Raw genomic sequence first — 18,015 nt, 5'->3', positions numbered from 1 at the left:
AGTGAAAGACCTGAGTGGAAACAAGGCCCCAGGAGTAGACAACATTCCATTAGAACTACTGACGGCCTTGGGAGAGCCAGTCATGACTAAACTCTACCATATGGTGAGCAAGATGTATGAGACAGGGGAAATACCCTCAGACTTCAAGAACAATATAATAATTCCAATCCCAAAGAAAGTAGGTGTTGACAGATGTGAAAATTACCGAACTATCAGTTTAATAAGTCACAGCTGCAAATTACTAACGTGAATTCTTTACAGATGAATGGAAAAACTGGTAGAAGCCGACCTCGGGGAAGATCAGTTTGGATTCCGTAGAAATGCTGGAACACGTGAGGCAATACTAACCTTACGACTTATCTTAGAAGAAAGATTAAGGAAAGGAAAACCAACATTTCTAGCATTTGTAGACTTAGAGAAAGCCTTTGACAGTGTTGACTGGAATACTCTCTTTCAAATTCTAAAAGTGGCAGGGGTAAAATACAGGGAGCGAAAGGCTATTTACAATTTGTACAGAAATCAGATGGCAATTATAAGAGTCGAGGGACATGAAAGGGAAGCAGTGGTTGGGAAAGGAGTGAGTCGAGGGACATGAAAGGGAAGCAGTGGTTGGGAAGGGAGTTAGACAGGGTTGTAGCCTCTCCCCGATGTTATTCAATCTGTATATTGAGCAAGCAGTAAAGGAAACAAAAGAAAAATTTGGAGTAGGTATTAAAATCCATGGAAAAGAAGTAAAAACTTTGAGGTTCGCCGATGACATTGTAGTTCTGTCAGAGACAGCAAAGGACATGGAAGAGCAGTTGAACGGAATGGACAGTGTCTTGAAAGGAGGATATAAGATGAACATCAACAAAAGCAAAACGAGGATCATGGAATGTAGTCAAATTAAGTCGGGTGATGCTGAGGGAATTAGATTAGGAAATGAGACACTTAAAGTAGTAAAGGAATTTTGCTATTTGGGGAGCAAAATAACTGATTATGGTCGAAGTGGAGAGGATATAAAATGTAGACTGGCAATGGCAAGGAAAGCGTTTCTGAAGAAGAGAAATTTGTTAACATCGAGTAGAGATTTAAGTGTCAGGAAGTCATTTCTGAAAGTATTTGTATGGAGTGTAGCCATGTATGGAAGTGAAACATGGACGATAAATAGTTTGGACAAGAAGAGAATAGAAGCTTTCGAAATGTGGTGCTACAGAAGAATGCTAAAGATTAGATGGGTAGATCACATAACTAATGAGGAGGTATTGAATAGAATTGGGGAGAAGAGTAGTTTCGCACAACTTGACAAGAAGAAGGGACCAGTTGGTAGGACATGTTCTGACGCATCAAGGGATCACAAATTTTATCATTGGATGGCATCGTGGAGGGTAAAAATTGTAGAGGGAGACCAAGAGATGAATACACTAAGCAGATTAAGAAGGATGTAAGTTGCAGTAAGTACAGGGAGATGAAGAAGCTTGCACAGGACAGGGTAGCATGGAGAGCTGCATCAAACCAGTCTCAGGACTGAAGACTACAACAACAGCAACATTCAAATTTGTTCTATTGGGTCGGTGCACAAGTTTGTAGCATTACTCCATAAGTTTACAGTAGATACACATATTTAATCATAAATAATATATTCTCCTGCACTATTTACAATAGTCTGCCAACACTGAGTAATTTTTCAATTCCGCAACTGTAGATATCATTTGGCTTTGAGGCAAAGAATTTGTTGAGGCATAATTTGAGTGCATTTTCTTCCAGAAAGGGAGTTCTTAAAGGCTGTTTCATACAGAGTGCACAAGATTAGGTGGGTAAGGTGAGCGTAGAGTGACTTCCCAATCCAGCTCCTGTGTATTGTTTTTTGTCAGTGTAGCAGAATGCGAGTGGCATTATTGTGGAGTAACATTACTTCACGCTGTTTTCATGATTGTTCTTCTTAGATTGTGTCTGCAAGACATCTCAGTTGTTGGCAATAAATCTCAGAAGCAATTTGTAGTACACTACACTGTCGCTTTTCCACCAGATGCCTAACATTATCTTTTGGGGATGTCCACAGATCTTTGTCCAGTAAGTTGCTGCTTTGTTTGGGATCAACCATTCCTTTCTGTTCCTTTCATTAGCATAAAGACATGATTTCTCATCACCACAAACAATACATGATGGGAATAGTCAGTTGATAATCACCCATGCTGGTTTTTGTAGTTTCAGCTTAGGGCGTACAGTACCCGTACATCCAATTTTTGAAGATGCCCCATTGCATGCAAACGTTGCATGATGGTGGAATGATCAGAATTCATCACATGTACTGGTCCTTGAGTATAATGACATTCATCATTGTGGATTAATGCATTTAAACAATGTTCATCAAATCACTAAGGTCTTTCTGAATGTGCAGAAACACTAATGTCAAAATGATCCCCCTTAAAATGACAAAACAATTTTCTTGCTGTGTTCTGTCCAGTGGCGTTATCCCCGTACACGGCACATATGTTTCTGGCTGCTCCAACTACGGTCACTCCTCTGTTGAACTCAAGCAGAAGAATATGTCAGGAATGTCTTGATTTTTCCTTCTTAGCCCTCCATTTTCCATCATCCATATCTCCACTATCTATCTCCAGGTGACAGATTGACAATATGCAAACTCAAATAGCAACAGTGAACAACAAATAAAAAATGACAATAAATAAACAAACCCATAGCAACCACAATACTATCACACAAAAAGAAAAAAGGAAAAAAAATGCTACTAACTTATGCACCAATCTAACACAAATAGTTTTCCTCACAGAATGCCAGTTCCTTTGGTATGGAATTATTGTTTTAGTTATTGTATTGGGATGTTTTTCAGATAAGGAGGGAATTTGAGGAACTTTTAAAAATAGCATCTTTTCCCCTAAAATTTAAGATTATCAGTGCATACCATTCACTTCCTTGTCTGTGTAAAGGTGGTTTCTGGCATCAATACCTACTGTGATGAATTTGGATGAAACAAGGAAGGTTTTAATGTTGGTGTATCAATTCATTATTAGTTAAAATATATCCCCCACTTGCATTAGAAATGGACCAGTCACTCTAATCCAAGATGTAAGCAGAATGATGTCATATGAACTGCTCAAACAATCGTGTATTAACAGTAGAGGACAAATTTACTACAGAGCTTATTATCTTTCTATGAACCACCTGTACTCCAATAAATGTCAGTATAATTTCCCAAGTACACAAAACTGAGAACTAGGCTCGGTTATACATTTCACCAACAGATACCCTCACTAATATTTAACAGGTCTACTGTCAAGTGGGTCAGAAAATCCCATCCAAAACTAGAATGTGGTCAGAACCATCTGAAAATTAACTGGAATACAAAGATATTCCATCTGTAGATCAGTCCCTTACCAACCTTATACACTGAAGTGCCAAAGAAACTGGTATAGGCATGCATATTCAAATACACAGATGTGTAAACAGACAGGATACAGTGCTGGGGTTGGCAATGCCCGTATAAGACAACAAGTGTCTGGTGCAGTTGTTAGATTGGTTACTGCTGCTATAATGGCAGGTTATCAAGATTTAAGTGAGTTTGAACATGGTGTTATAGTTGGCGCATGAGCTATGGGACTCAGCATCTCCGAGGTAGCGATGAAGTGAGGATTTTCCCATATGACCATCGCATGAGCGTACTATGAAAACAAGAATCTGGTAAAACACCAAATTCCCAATATCACTGCAGTTGGAATAAGATCTTGCAAGAATGGGACCAACAACAACTGAAGAGAATCATTCAGTGTGACGGAAGTGCAACCCTTTTGAAAATTGCTGCAGATTTCAATGTTGAGCCATCAACAAGTGCCAGTGTGTGAACCATTCAACAAAACATCATCGATATGGACTTTCAGAGCCGAAGGCCGACTGATGTACCCTTGAATACTGCATGACACAAAGCTTTACGTCTTGCCAATTGTATCAAACAGATGGACATGTTTGGGTTTAGAGATAACCTCGTGAATCCATGATAATTGCATGTCAGCAGGGGACTGTTCAACCTGGTGGAGGCTCTGTAATGATGTGGGATGTGTACAGTTGGAGTGATATGGGACCCCTGATATGTCTAGATATAACTCTGACAGGTAACACATATGTAAGCATCCTGTCTGATCACCAGCAACCTTTCATGTCCATTGTGCATTCTGACAGACTTGGACAATTTCAGGACGGCAACTTGATGCCCCACATTTCCAGAGCTGCTACAGAGCGGCTCCAGGAACACTCTACTGACTTCAAACACTTTTGCTGAGACATGAATATTATTGAGCATATATGGGATGCCTTGTAATGTGCTGTTCAGAAGAGATCTCCACCCTTTTGTACGCTTATGGATTTATGGACAGCCATGCATAATTCTGGCACTATTAGTCAAGTCAGTGCCACGTTGTGTTGTGGCACTTCTGCATTTTTGGCAAGGGCCCTACAAGATATTTGACAGGTGTATCAGCTTCCTTGGCTCTTCAGTGTTTACACAATCAGTCTACCAGGTAACTGTAATCATCTGACTAGATACTGGGTAGGTAAGTGGAATCATATGACAAGGTGGAGAGCAGATAATTCAAAACATACGACAACTTGGAGAATAGGCAATTGTAATCATGCAGCATGGTGAAGGGCATGTAACTGGAAGCATACAACATGAACAGTGGGTAATTGTTTTTGTATGATAAGGTACAGGGAAGGGAACTTGAATTATATGACAAAGTGGATGGCAGGGAACTACACACATCAAAAAAAGTTTTGCATCAGCCCGTTTCCCAGAACTGCTGAAGATAGACCTTGACTGTGGATATTTTATCACAGAAACAGTCCCTTTGACTGTTCAGAAATGTCACTAAACACGTCCAAAGATGTAAACAATCATACATGAGCAGTGCCTATTAGACAGAGTGGGCCCGACAGCCGATCAGTTCCAGTCATTCCACCAATAAGGAGGTACACGTCTCGTGTTGTCTGCAGTTCAGCCATGCCTAAATGGTCAATACCACAGTTTGATCATATCCACATTGTTACTTTGTGCCAGGAAGGGCTCTCAACAAGGGAAGTGTCCAGGTGTCTCAGAGTGAACCAAAGCGAGATTGTTTGGATATGGAGGAGATACAGAGAGACAGAAACTGTCAATGACATGCCTCGCTCAGGCCACCCAAGAGCTACTACTACAGTGGGTGACCGCTACTTATGGATTATCACTTAGAGGAACGCTGACAAAAATGATTCAAATGGCTCTGAGCACTATGGGACTTAACATCTGTGGTCATCATCCCCTAGAACTTAGAACTACTTAAACCTAACTAACCTAAGGACATCACACACATCCATGCCCGAGGCAGGATTCGAACCTGTGACCGTAGCAGTCGCACGGTTCCGGACTGAGCGCCTGAACCGCTAGACCACCGCGGCTGGCTGAACGCTGACAGCAAAGCCACCATGTTGAATAATGCTTTTCGTGCAACCAGAGGATGTTGTGTTAAGACTCAAACTGTGTGCAATAGGCTGCACGATAAGCAACTTCGCTCATGAAGTCCATGGTGAGATCCATCTTCGCAACCATGACAACATGCAGTGTGGTACAGATGGGCACAACAACATGCTGAATGGACTGCTCAGCATGTTCTCCAGACTTGAACCCTGTTGAACAGGCCTGGGTCGGATTGAAAATGGCTGTTTATGGATGACGTGACCTACCAACCACTCTGAAGGATCTACGCCAAATCGCCGTTGAGGAGTGGGACAATCTGGACCAACAATGCCTTGATGAACTTGTGGATAGTATGCAGTGACAAATACAGGCATGTGTCAATGCAAGAGGACATGCTACTGGGTATTAGAGGTACCGGTGTGTACAGCAATCTGGACCACCACCTCTGAAGGTCTCGCTGTATGGTGGTACAACATGCAATGTGTGGTGTTTGTGAGCAATAAAAAGAGTGGAAATGATGTTTATGTTGATCGCTGTTCCAGTTTTCTGTTTCCTGAACTCTTGGGACTGAGGTGATGCAAAACTGATGTGTGTAGAATCATATGGGAAGGGGAAGGGAAACTATATGAGAAGATAGACAGGAAATTGGAACCTTATGTGAAAATGAGTGCAAGTAATTGGAATGATTTGATGACATGGAGGGAAAGGGACAAGCAGTTGACAGAAGAACGACCATCTTCCCTTTGCACAGGTTACAGCCCTCCAGAAGGACTCGCAGTCAGTGTCATCGGTGGGTGTCAACACCAAGTCCCCAGCAGCCATCGCTCGCCACATGTGGAGGCAGACTGCCCCACTGTTCAGACCGCCCTACCTGCTGTACACACTGCTCGCCTGTCTTCTGCAGTTTGGCCTCTACGCCAGGTACGTACTAACTGCAGGTGCGCGGAGGCTACTCCGTTCAGCTCCCAGTGTATAAATGATGTCATTTTCTGCTTTTGACTGTAACGGTTTTCATTGTCTATTGTAGTTTAGGCATGGGTGCCACTGTCAAGCATATACAAATGTATAGCACCAACCACCAAGAAAAACATGATAGGAGAAAAACAGTATGTACAACAAATTTACAGTCTGCTACCATTCATTTATTTAAAGGAGTAGTTGCCATATTATGGCACAGAAACAGATTAATAATGATAATAATAATAAATAATGATAATGATAATGATGATGATAATAATAATAATAATAATAATAATAATAATAATAATAATAAAGAAGAACTAAAAGAAAAATATAGGAAAAGACTAACAAAAATACTGAAAACTGAATTGACAGCAAGAAACAAGACAAAAGCTATTAATACTTATGCTATACCAATATTGGCCTACTCATTTGGAGTAGTGAAATGGAGTAACACAGACCTAGAAGCACTCAATACACTTACATGATCATAATGCCACAAATATAGAATACATCACATACATTCAGCAACAGAAAGATTCACTTTAAGCAGAAAGGAAGGAGGAAGGGGATTTATCGACATAAAAAACCTACATTACGGACAGGTAGACAATTTAAGAAAATTCTTTATAGAACGAGCAGAAACTAGCAAAATACACAAAGCAATCACTCATATAAATACATCGGCTACACCACTGCAATTTCATAACCACTTCTACAACCCTTTAGATCACATAACATCAACAGATACGAAGAAAGTAAATTGGAAAAAGAAAACACTACATGGCAAGCACCCGTATCATCTAACACAGCCACACATCGATCAAGACGCATCCAACACATGGCTAAGAAAAGGCAATATACACAGTGAGACGGAAGGATTCATGATTGCAGTACAGGATCAAACAATAAACACCAGATATTACAGCAAGCATATTATTAAATATCCCAATATCACAAGCGGATGAACAATACTAGCTAATGCAGAATACACCAGAAGACATGACAATGTAGCAAAAATAATACATCAACAACTTGCCATACAACATAAACTAATAAAACAACACATTCCCACATACAAGTATGCACCACAAAATGTACTGGAGAATGATGAGTACAAATTATACTGGAACAGAACCATTATAAAATATAAAACAACACCACATAACACGCCTGACATAATACTCACCAATAAAAAGAAGAAATTAACACAACTAATCGAAATATCCATACTAAATACATCAAATATACAGAAGATAACAGGAGAAAAAATTGAAAAATACATCCAACTGGCTGAGGAAGTCAAGGACATGTGGCATCAGGATAAAGTTGACATTATACCAATTACACTATAAACTACAGGAGTCATACCACACAATATCCACCAGTACATCAACGCAATACAGCTACATCCAAATGTATATACAGGGTGTTACAAAAAGGTACGGCTAAACTTTCAGGTAACATTCCTCACACACAAAGAAAGAAAATATGTTATGTGGACATGTGTCCAGAAACGCTTACTTTCCATGTTAGAGCTCATTTTATTACTTCTCTTCAAATCACATTAATCAATGAATGAAAACACACAGCAACAGAACGTACCAGTGTGACTTCAAACACTTTGTTAGCGAGGATACATGCATCCACCCTCCGTCGCATGGAATCCCTGATGCGTTGATGCAGCCCTGGAGAATGGCGTATTGTATCACAGCCATCCATGAAGAGTCTCTACATTTGGTACCGGGGTTGCATAGACAAGAGCTTCCAAATGCCCCCATAAATGAAAGTCAAGAGGGTTGAGGTCAGGAGAGCGTGGAGGCCATGGAATTGGTCCGCCTTTACCATTCCATCGGTCACCGAATCTGTTGTTGAGAAGTGTACGAACACTTCGACTGAAATGTGCAAGAGCTCCATCGTGCATGAACCACATGTTGTGTCGTACTTGTAAAGGCACATGTTCTAGCAGCACAGGTAGAGTATCCCGTATGAAATCATGATAACGTGCTCCATTGAGCATAGGTGGAAGAACATGGGGCCCAGTCAAGACATCACCAACAATGCGTGCCCAAACGTTCACAGAAAATCTGTGTTGATGACGTGATTGCACAATTGCGTGCGGATTCTCGTTGCCCCACACATGTTGATTGTGAAAATTTACAATTTGATCACATTGGAATGAAGCCTCATCTGTAAAGAGAACATTTGCACTGAAATGAGGATTGACACATTGTTGGATGAACCATTCGCAGAAGTGTACCCGTGGAGGCCAATCAGCTGCTGATAGTGCCTGCACATGCTGTACATGGTACGGAAACAACTGGTTCTCCCGTAGCACTCTCCATACAGTGATGTGGTCAACGTTACCTTGTACGGCAGCAACTTCTCTGATGCTGACATTAGGGTTATCGTCAACTGCACGAAGAATTTCCTCGTCCATTGCAGGTGTCCTCGTTGTTCTAGGTCTTCCCCAGCCGCGAGTCATAGGCTGGAATGTTCCGTGCTCCCTAAGACGCTGATCAATTGCTTCGAACGTCTTCCTGTCGGGACACCTTCGTTCTATAAATCTGTCTCTATACAAACATACCGCGCCACAGCTATTGCCCCCTGCTAATCCATACATCAAATAGGTATCTGCCAACTCCACATTTGTAAACATTGCACCGACTGCGAAACCACGTTCGTGATGAACACTAACCTGTTGATGCTACGTACTGATGTGCTTGATGCTAGTACTGTTGAGCAATGAGTCTCATGTCAACACAAGCACCGAATTCAACATTACCTTCCTTCAATTGGGCCAACTGGTGGTGAATCGAGGAAGTACAGTACATATTGACGAAACTAAAATGAGCTCTAACATGGAAATTAAGCATTTCCGGACACGTCCACATAACATCTTTCCTTTATTTGTGTGTGAGGAATGTTTCCTGAAAGTTTGGCCGTACTTTTTTGTAACACCCTGTATACAACTACAGAAATCTGTAATTATTGATGCATGTTCAATTACCCGAAAGTTCCTAAGTGCAATGTAACATACACCGTACAGTTAAAAGGAAGTCACGCTTGATCGAGGTCCGCATCACTTTCCATTTTTAACCAGACATAACGTCTGAGAAAGGAAAGAAATAATAATAATGTGTTTGCATATCTGTGTCCTCCTTCATAGTCTGTAAACAAACCATAGGTACGTACACCACCTGTTCAAAAGTATCTGGACAGCTATTGATGGACATTAATAAAGCGTTTGTCCACCTTTCAGTATAATGGTGGCTTAAACATTGTTGGGGACACTTTCAATGACGTTTCTGAATGTCTGTGGAAGACTGGCAGTGCATTATTCCTCAAAAGCTGAAACCAGAGGAGGTAGTGATGTTGGACACTGCGTTCTCCATCAGATGTTCCATTGGGTTCAAGCCAGGCCTCTGCACAGGCCAGTTCATTTCAGGAATGTCACTGCCCGCAGACCATTGGCTTATAGATGCTGATTATAACTGGTTACATTGTCATGCTGATACAGACAATCATCATATCTGAACTGTTACTGTGCTGTATGCAGTACATAATGCTGTAGAATGTTTCCATATTCTTCCACTTAAGCATAAAATGGGGTCGACACCCTGACCACAAGAAAAACTCCTGTACAGTAATAGCACGTCCTTCTGTACATCACTGTTGACACTACAAGTGATGGAAGTAACATTCTCCAGGCACTGGACAAACTCTGATACTTCCACCTGATTCCCACAGGGCACAGTGTAATTTATCTCCCCAAATTCCTCGTTTCCAGTTATCCACTGTCCAGTGACGTCACTCTTTATGCCGTCACAAATGTCACTTAGCACTCATTACAGAACTGTGCCAAAATGAGAAATAGAGACAATTTTCATAGAGAAAGTCACACAAAAGCTATGTATCAAAAAAGTGTTCTTTATCAACCAAAAATCTTATTTAGTGCACTACCAAAGGAAATTAAAAGGATACCAAAATTCCACATATTCTAAAAAGATCTTAAAAAAATGTTAATTAGCAAAAGTTTTTATAGTGTCAAGGAATACTTAAGTCACCAGCATTCAATATACAGTAGCTTATTTCCTTCATCGTAATGATCCAAAATGCTCATTGAAAACTAAATTGTATTCATCTATTATTCTAATTTAGCATATTATGAATGTTGTTATGCATATGGTTTCATTTTATATGTAATAATATTTTATTTATGAACATATAACTGTAAATCTTTTAATGTCCTATTTTCTATGTAAGGCAATGTATGACAAATCCTACATCATTTTTATAATGATGAGATACAAGGATGATAAGTAAAAAAAATAAATAGAAATATAAATAAATGTGCAACAGAGAGTTGCCACAGCAAGAATACTTACAATAGAGTGAGCAGATGTTATTAACACATGCTCCCAGGTTCCTTTCAGGACTTATCTTGGCGAGAGGCTATAATGGTTTACTGCAAATTTTCTAGAGGGTATGGTGATGACAGACTGCTAACAGACATAAATAACTCACCAAAGACAGAAGCAGTGGCCTATTTTGTGTACGTAGATCAGTCTCTATGCTGGTGGCAGCTTCACTGTTAGAACCAACCGTTAATTCTGCAGCAGTGTGTATAGCTCATGCAGGATATGGTAGCCGACGCACAGTGACCAGCTTTTGTCATAAGCACTGCACGCGTTCATTTCATTTGTTTGTTCGGAAGTGGGGGCTGATCAGTGTTTTTCACCTTGTGGCCAGCCAGCAATGGTAGAATCGAGGCACACATGCTGCAGTCTTTCTCAAATGATTTTACAGAAACTATTTGGCAAAAAAATTTCATTTTTGCTTTGTTTTTAGCTTTATATGTCAAGTTCGTGATGTGCCCATCACTTCGTTACTGGTCATAGCTGTTATAATATTCAGGTGAAAGTAAGACACTGCACAAAATTTGGAAAAGTGTGTAATGAAAATTAGAAGTGGCTATGATTTTGCATTTGGTGCATATTACATAATATGTTGCAGCGTATGAAATTTAGCTAACATACTGAATTTTTCTTTAGACTGGGTAGAGGTGTTTATCTGTCACCAGTATCCATAAAATTAATCTGCTCATTGGTGATCAAACCATATGAATTACAAATCCAGAGTGAAATACCCACAACATTCCTCACATTTCATAAACGGTTTCAGATGTCGAAATGAGATTTTGGCAAATGATAGCTTGCAAAGAGGACAGTAGTCTGCCATATTGTTATTATGTAAAACTTCATTGTCTCCCATGTTATTCCAATAACTACAGACTTTTTTGGTGAAACAGTGTAATTGTTAAGGGCCATCGATATCTGGTGAAATGAGAAATGCTGTGGGTCTTGGAACAAGACATGTAAAGACATTCCATGTTTTTTTGTACCAAGGATGTGATTTTTCATGAGCTACTGACTTCACTTTTCCTTAGTTCCTCTCTTAATAGACTTAATAAACCACTGTTTCAGAATTCTCTTGCAGTTGTGTTTGCACAACATGCTAGTGAGGTGTGACAGTGTAAACTCCACTGTGTTTTGGCAAATGAAGCAAATTTTGACATGGCAGCCAGAGAAATGTGTGGGTTTCATTCAAAAATTGCCACTCCTGATGCTTCTCTGAAAGTTGCAGATGGTTAACAAGCCATGCAAAAATAAATTGCTGCATCTGAATTCTTTTTAGATGCTTACGAAAGCAGACGTGACAGATCTTTTTGAATGGTAACCATGGAAGTGTGGACGTGGTGGGGCCCCACTTAGTATTTTAAAAAAATGTGACTGTAGGCTTCAGTTTAAAATAGCACTTCCCCTCCAGCACTCAGCATTTCCCCTACAGTGCTCTGAGTGACGCCCTACCACTGCCGCTCTCCCCACACTTCCCCATCTGACTGTGCATCTAACGGCCGCAGTTATTTTGTGCGCACTGTACGGTGGTTGGAAACTGTATGGCAACCTGGGCCAGAGTCAATACTCTCTCTCACTGAACAATATGCCCGCCCTGTCTCCTTCAATTCTTCCAGCACCTATCTCTTACTTCACAAATTTAATTTCTTTGATGAACTGTTAATCCAGAAAGATATCAAGGAGAGCTCCAGAAGTTTTGAGTGCTTCAGGGCATAAATCCAGATCCTTGTGCCACAATCCTGTGGTTGAGAACTGTGTGCTGGTGATCTGTGCTCCTTTCACTGGCAACACATCTGATGCATTGTTTTCCACCCCAATTGGGTGCAGCCAACTCAGGATCAAACATCATCTCTGCACCACGCCTCTACTGAATTTTACTATGGAAGCAAATTCCACTTCAACCACTTCTTTCCCAAAAAGTTGTTACAGAATAAAACAAAAACCAGGCACATGCAAAACACTAATGAAAAGAGTGATAATGGTCAGCAGTCCTAAGCTTGGAAGCTCAGACATGACAGGTACCTCAAATTTCACCAGAGAAGGATACAGCAGAACTGTGTGAATTATCCTCTGAGATCAAAGAGGTACAATAGGAGACTAGTACCTGGAAAGTAGAGACAAGAAGTAGACTATAGCACGGCATATGGCTAGGATGGATCACAGCAGGAAAATGAGGGGAGTGACAGTGGGTTGTCCAGCATTGGGGATTTTGTATTTTACAGTTATTCTTGTTCTGCAACAAGATGCAGTATTGAGGCAAAGTTTGAGACAGTGCGGTTAGTGAGTAATAGCAGTTCCTGTCCCACAAACAGCACAATCAGTAGGACCTTAACCTGGTGCATGTCTGGAATTAAATACGTGCATGGTTGTGTACATCCATTTGGATGTTATGTTTTGAATCCTTCAAAATGTATCATTTGTTGATTGTGTTACAGTTTCTCTCCTTTGATATCACTCTGGACTGATCTAGGATGCTTATGATGACCTTTTGTGTTTTGGCCTCTGTTTATAGCTATCTGTTGGCTATATGAGCCATTGGCATTGCTACAGTGCTAGCACCAGTTCCCATCAGATCACCGAAGTTAAGCACTGTTGGGTATGGCTAGCACTTGGATGGGTGACCATCTGGGTCTGCTGAGGGTTGCACTCAGCCCTCGTGATGCCAGTTGGGAACTACCTGATTGAGAAGTAGCAGTCCAGTCATGAAAATTGTCGACAGCTGGGAGAGTGGTGTGCTGACCACATGCCCCTCCATATCCGCATCCAGTGACGCCTATTGGCTGACACAGTGGTTAGGCGGTACTGTTGGACATTTTGAAGCCTGTTTGCATGGAGAATTGATTGTGAGGTCAGTCAATAGTGACCAGTCAGAATTGCCACGTCTTCCACCAGCAGATGGCCCAGGCGACACACTGCATTCAGGGCTACGGTGCTAGCAGGCCTATGGAAATTAATATAGCATGCACCACATTGCTTGCTTCGTGCCACACGATTAAGGGGAGCACCACTGGCTATGGCTGCAATGATGACAGTCTCTTAAGGCTACAAAAATCATTCTTCTGTTTGCACTTAATCTGCTCTCTGAAAACATACCAAACAGACCATATTACCTGACCTTCATTATGAACTTCATTCAGACTTTGCTTTTGGGCAGCAACTATGATCTCTGCTGCTGTACAAGATGACTTGGTTGCTATCTGGAGTTTTTTTTCTCTTCTGTGCTTTCATACCAAACTGGACACTATGCCCACAGCAGGCAGTGATTATATAAGAAATGATGTGGCTCTCTGAGCAATATGTGAGTGGTCTTCACTTTCAGTTGTTGACCCATAATGTGTGTCTGCATCATTCTTCTGCAATAAGAGGTCAGTTCATGAGTACTTTACCTTTGAATTAGGTGGTCTGACATATTAAGCTGAACTAATTGAGCCCCTTGGGATAAAACACTTACGAGGAAGAATGATCAAGAGTAATGGCAGTCAGATTTTCTGTCCAAAAAGGAGATAATCCAAGGAACAGTCTACATAATGGAACCTATGCAGGTTAGAGAGCTCCTACTTTCCTGTCTTTCATTTAATACAGGTAATAAATATACTCATAAGTCCAGACATTATGACCACCAGCTTAAAAGCAAGTTGGTCTACTTTTGGAACACAGTACGGCAGCTTTTCTGCACAACATGGCTTTGACAAGTCCTCAGTGGGTTTTCAAAGGTATATGGTGTACAGGTGGTTTATGTAGCCTGCAGCTATCACTGTACCTTAGATTACTGCCACAGGTCCCATGGAAGCCCAGATGACTGCCTCCCCCTCCCCCCCCATATCGTAATACTGCCCCCCACCAGCCTACAGTCATGGTACAGTGCATATTTCGAGCAGACATTCACTCAAATGATGCTGTATCCACACATGATCTTCAACCTGGTGTAATGAGAAATGTGATTCGTCTAACCATGCAACACCTTTCCGTTGACCCACTGTCACCTGGTGAACGGGTGCGTACTCTACTTGTACTTGTTATTGTTGTCTTTGGATCAATGTGGGAACACTTGGAGGATGTTAGCTGTAGGACCTTTATTCAGTTGTGTATGCTGAACAGTATGCTTGGAAACACTTGCTTCCATACCAGATTTGTCATCAGATCTAGCACAGATCACTGCCTATCCTGCCTTACAGAGCTGACAAGCACCCACATTCTGTGATGAGGTGTGGACTTTTGACACTTTGTCACTCATTCAGTGTTCTCCCGTCCTTTGAACACTTCCTGAAGGAGCTCACGACAGTAACGTGTGAACAGCCAACCAGCTACCCCATTTCTGAGATGCTATTCACATGCATCAGGAAGTAACAATTTGCCCTCGGTCAAAGTTGCTTATGACAGTGAACTTCTATATATGCAAAGCTTCCATGTAGGTCTCTGCTTTGCTTCCAGGCTTTCCTTATCATGCTACATGCCAATGTCATTAGACAGCGTTTAGTCTTTTGGTGGGTGGTGACCAATATGTTTTGGCTTATCAGTGTAAGTGGTTTCAGTGTCAATGGGTATCAAAGGTTCTTGGAATCCCAGAACATACAACAATTATCGTTTGTGTGAAATGTGTCTCTCCTATAGCCTCTTGAGTCCTGAGCACATATTAAATGTTCAAATTAGCCACATTTTCGTTAACTGCTTTGTGTTACTTTTAGTTAATATCAAGTGACCCTCAAAACAGTTTTGAATACATAGTGAAATTTTTGTAGGTGGTATCATATATGATACTTCAGGACTAAATAGGATAATTATACACACAACTAAGCAGTTTCAAGTTGCTTTATTACAAATAATCAGTGATAAGCACTACATATATTGTTCACATTTGCTGTATATTTCAAGATAAATGAGATTACAAACATGGTATCAACACTTTCAACAAGTGTAAGTAAACACTTCACAATATTCCAGCAGAAGTTTTCTATGTAATCTGTCTGGTGAAAAGCAGTAGTTATTTTAATAACACTATTTTCTCAACCCATGCCTCTAGAACTCATTGCTTTGTTGAATTAGAGCAAGAGGCACAGTTTCCTCTTCTGATAAACTTTCTTCTCTTTAATCTCTTTCCATCAAAGCATCATCTTTATCATCAGGTGCATCAATATCGGACTCTTCTGGATTAAGTCTTTTGACCAACTGGGTGATCTTTATTAGGTCAATCCTGAGAATAAAGTAGGAAAAAATTATAACCACAGGCCAGAAAGAGTTCATCTGCATACACACCAGAAAAAAAATATAACCTGGAGGTATCATAAACTGAGAAGCCAAAACATTATTACCACTACCCTCCACAATGTTGGATGCTGCCTGCTGGCACTGCAGGCATGTGACACAGTAAGAAACGTATGTAGGTGGAGCAGACATGTAAGGGGAATCACACTAGCAAAGATGTGGACTGCAAATGGGAAAATCTGTTGGTACAAGCACCTTTGACAAAGGACAGATTATTATTACGCAGAGCCTGTGAACAAACATCTCAAAAATGATGAAACTAGTCGAATGTTCATGTTCTACTGTTGTGAACATCTGCTTCAAGAGGTAGTAGAAGACAATGAAATTACCACTAGGCACTAAATGCTTGAATGTCCATGACTCTTGACAGAATGTGGGGTTCAGAAACTTGTCTGCTCTGTAAAGTAGGATAGGTGGTGGTCTGTAGCATCTCTGCCAAAAGAAAAGAGCACAATACTTGTGCACGCACAATGTTTTGGAGCACACCATTCATCATACTTGGTTGAAAATGGGGCTTCACTTCAGACCATCCCTGTGTGTTCACACATTGAAATGATGACATTGTCAGTTAAAACCGCATTGGGTACAGGACCATTGGAATTCGAACATCAATCAGAGGAAACGTATCGGCTGTTCAGATGAATCACATTTTTGCTACACTAGGTTGACAGTCATCTTCTCAAACGCCATAATCTTGGTGAATGGCACCTCAAAATGTAGAATATGCCACAGACGCAGGCTGATGAGAGCAATGTTATGCGATGGGAGACATTCTCCTGTGCTCACGTGGGACCTGTGCCAGTAATCGAAGACACGCTGACAGCTGCAAACTACCTGCATCACTTCATGCTTGATGTCTTCCCCGATGGCTCTGTCATCTTTCAGCTGTATCACTGTTTGTGTCTCAGAGCTAGAACCATGCTACAGTGGTTTGGTGAGGAGCATCATAGTGAACTTGCGATGATGTCTCAGTAACCAAATTCACCTGATGTGAATCTTATGGAATCCATTTGGGTCGCTATCGGGCACCCATCACAGAGTACACAAATCAACAGCACGGTATTTAGACAAATTACATCTAATGCCACTTTACTTCACAAACCTACCAACAAACTGTCAGATCCCTGGTATGCAGAATCAGTCATTTTTTGTTCCAAATACGGACAGATAAGCTAGTAAGCAGGGGTTTGTAATGCTTTGACCCATCAGTGTATATGATACCTTGGGACTGAAGATGATAGACAGCCACATTTTCTACAGCTGCTGTTTTCCATTTGCAGCTCTAATGGCTTCCTGCTGTGGCTGCCAGACCTGGTGACCCGCATGTCGCAGTACAACATGGCCTACCCTGGCCAGGAGACCACCGTCTGTGACGTCATCGCTATCCTCGCTGGACAGATGCCACCACCTGTTGACATTCAAACGAACTACTCCAGGTGAGTCTGATGCAAAGAAACTTGTCACTCAGTCATACACAAGAGTGAATTCTGTGGCTAGGAGCCCATAGAGTGATCATTCCAGAATAAGTGAGTCGAGCTCCGTCACTGAAGAAGGCTAGGACAAGTTTCACCAGAGTTTATAGTGACACCTCTTTCTTGTGATTGCCATTTTTGCAATGGCTGATTTTTGTGAGCAGAGTGTGGCAGTGAAATTCTGCTCTTTACTTGGAAAAGATGGGACAGAATCTCTTGAAGTGTTAAAACCTGTATACAAGGATGATGCTGTGGGGAAAACTCAAGGGTTTGAGTGGTTTTTCTGTTTCAAAAATGGTGAAATGTCAGTTGCACAAACCTCATTCTGGCCATCCTCCCACAGCCCCAACACATTAGAATGTTAAAAACAATCATGCAGTCATCAAAGAAGATTGACGATGGACCACTGAAGGAATTGTGCGGTGCATTGTGTCAGAAGATTTGTGAATGAAAACGC

The 18,015-nt window shown here is 41.1% G+C and overlaps 1 protein-coding gene across 1 annotated transcript in view; it reads left to right on the top strand.

The window, feature by feature from the left end:
• Positions 1 to 17,526, top strand: part of LOC124552336 (synaptic vesicle glycoprotein 2A-like) — a 117,898-nt gene extending 100,372 nt beyond the window's left edge. Inside the window, exons 7-8 of the mRNA XM_047126606.1 lie at positions 6,198 to 6,367; positions 17,367 to 17,526. Coding sequence (XP_046982562.1) covers positions 6,198 to 6,367; positions 17,367 to 17,526 — 330 coding nt within the window. The remainder of the gene's footprint in view (positions 1 to 6,197; positions 6,368 to 17,366) is intronic.
• Positions 17,527 to 18,015: the final 489 nt, after the last annotated feature.

Source organism: Schistocerca americana, chromosome 10, assembly GCF_021461395.2.
Source record: "Schistocerca americana isolate TAMUIC-IGC-003095 chromosome 10, iqSchAmer2.1, whole genome shotgun sequence".
NCBI classification, from domain to species: domain Eukaryota; kingdom Metazoa; phylum Arthropoda; class Insecta; order Orthoptera; family Acrididae; genus Schistocerca; species Schistocerca americana.
Note: the sequence above shows the minus strand (reverse complement) of the source record. Positions and strands in the feature narration are given on the sequence as shown.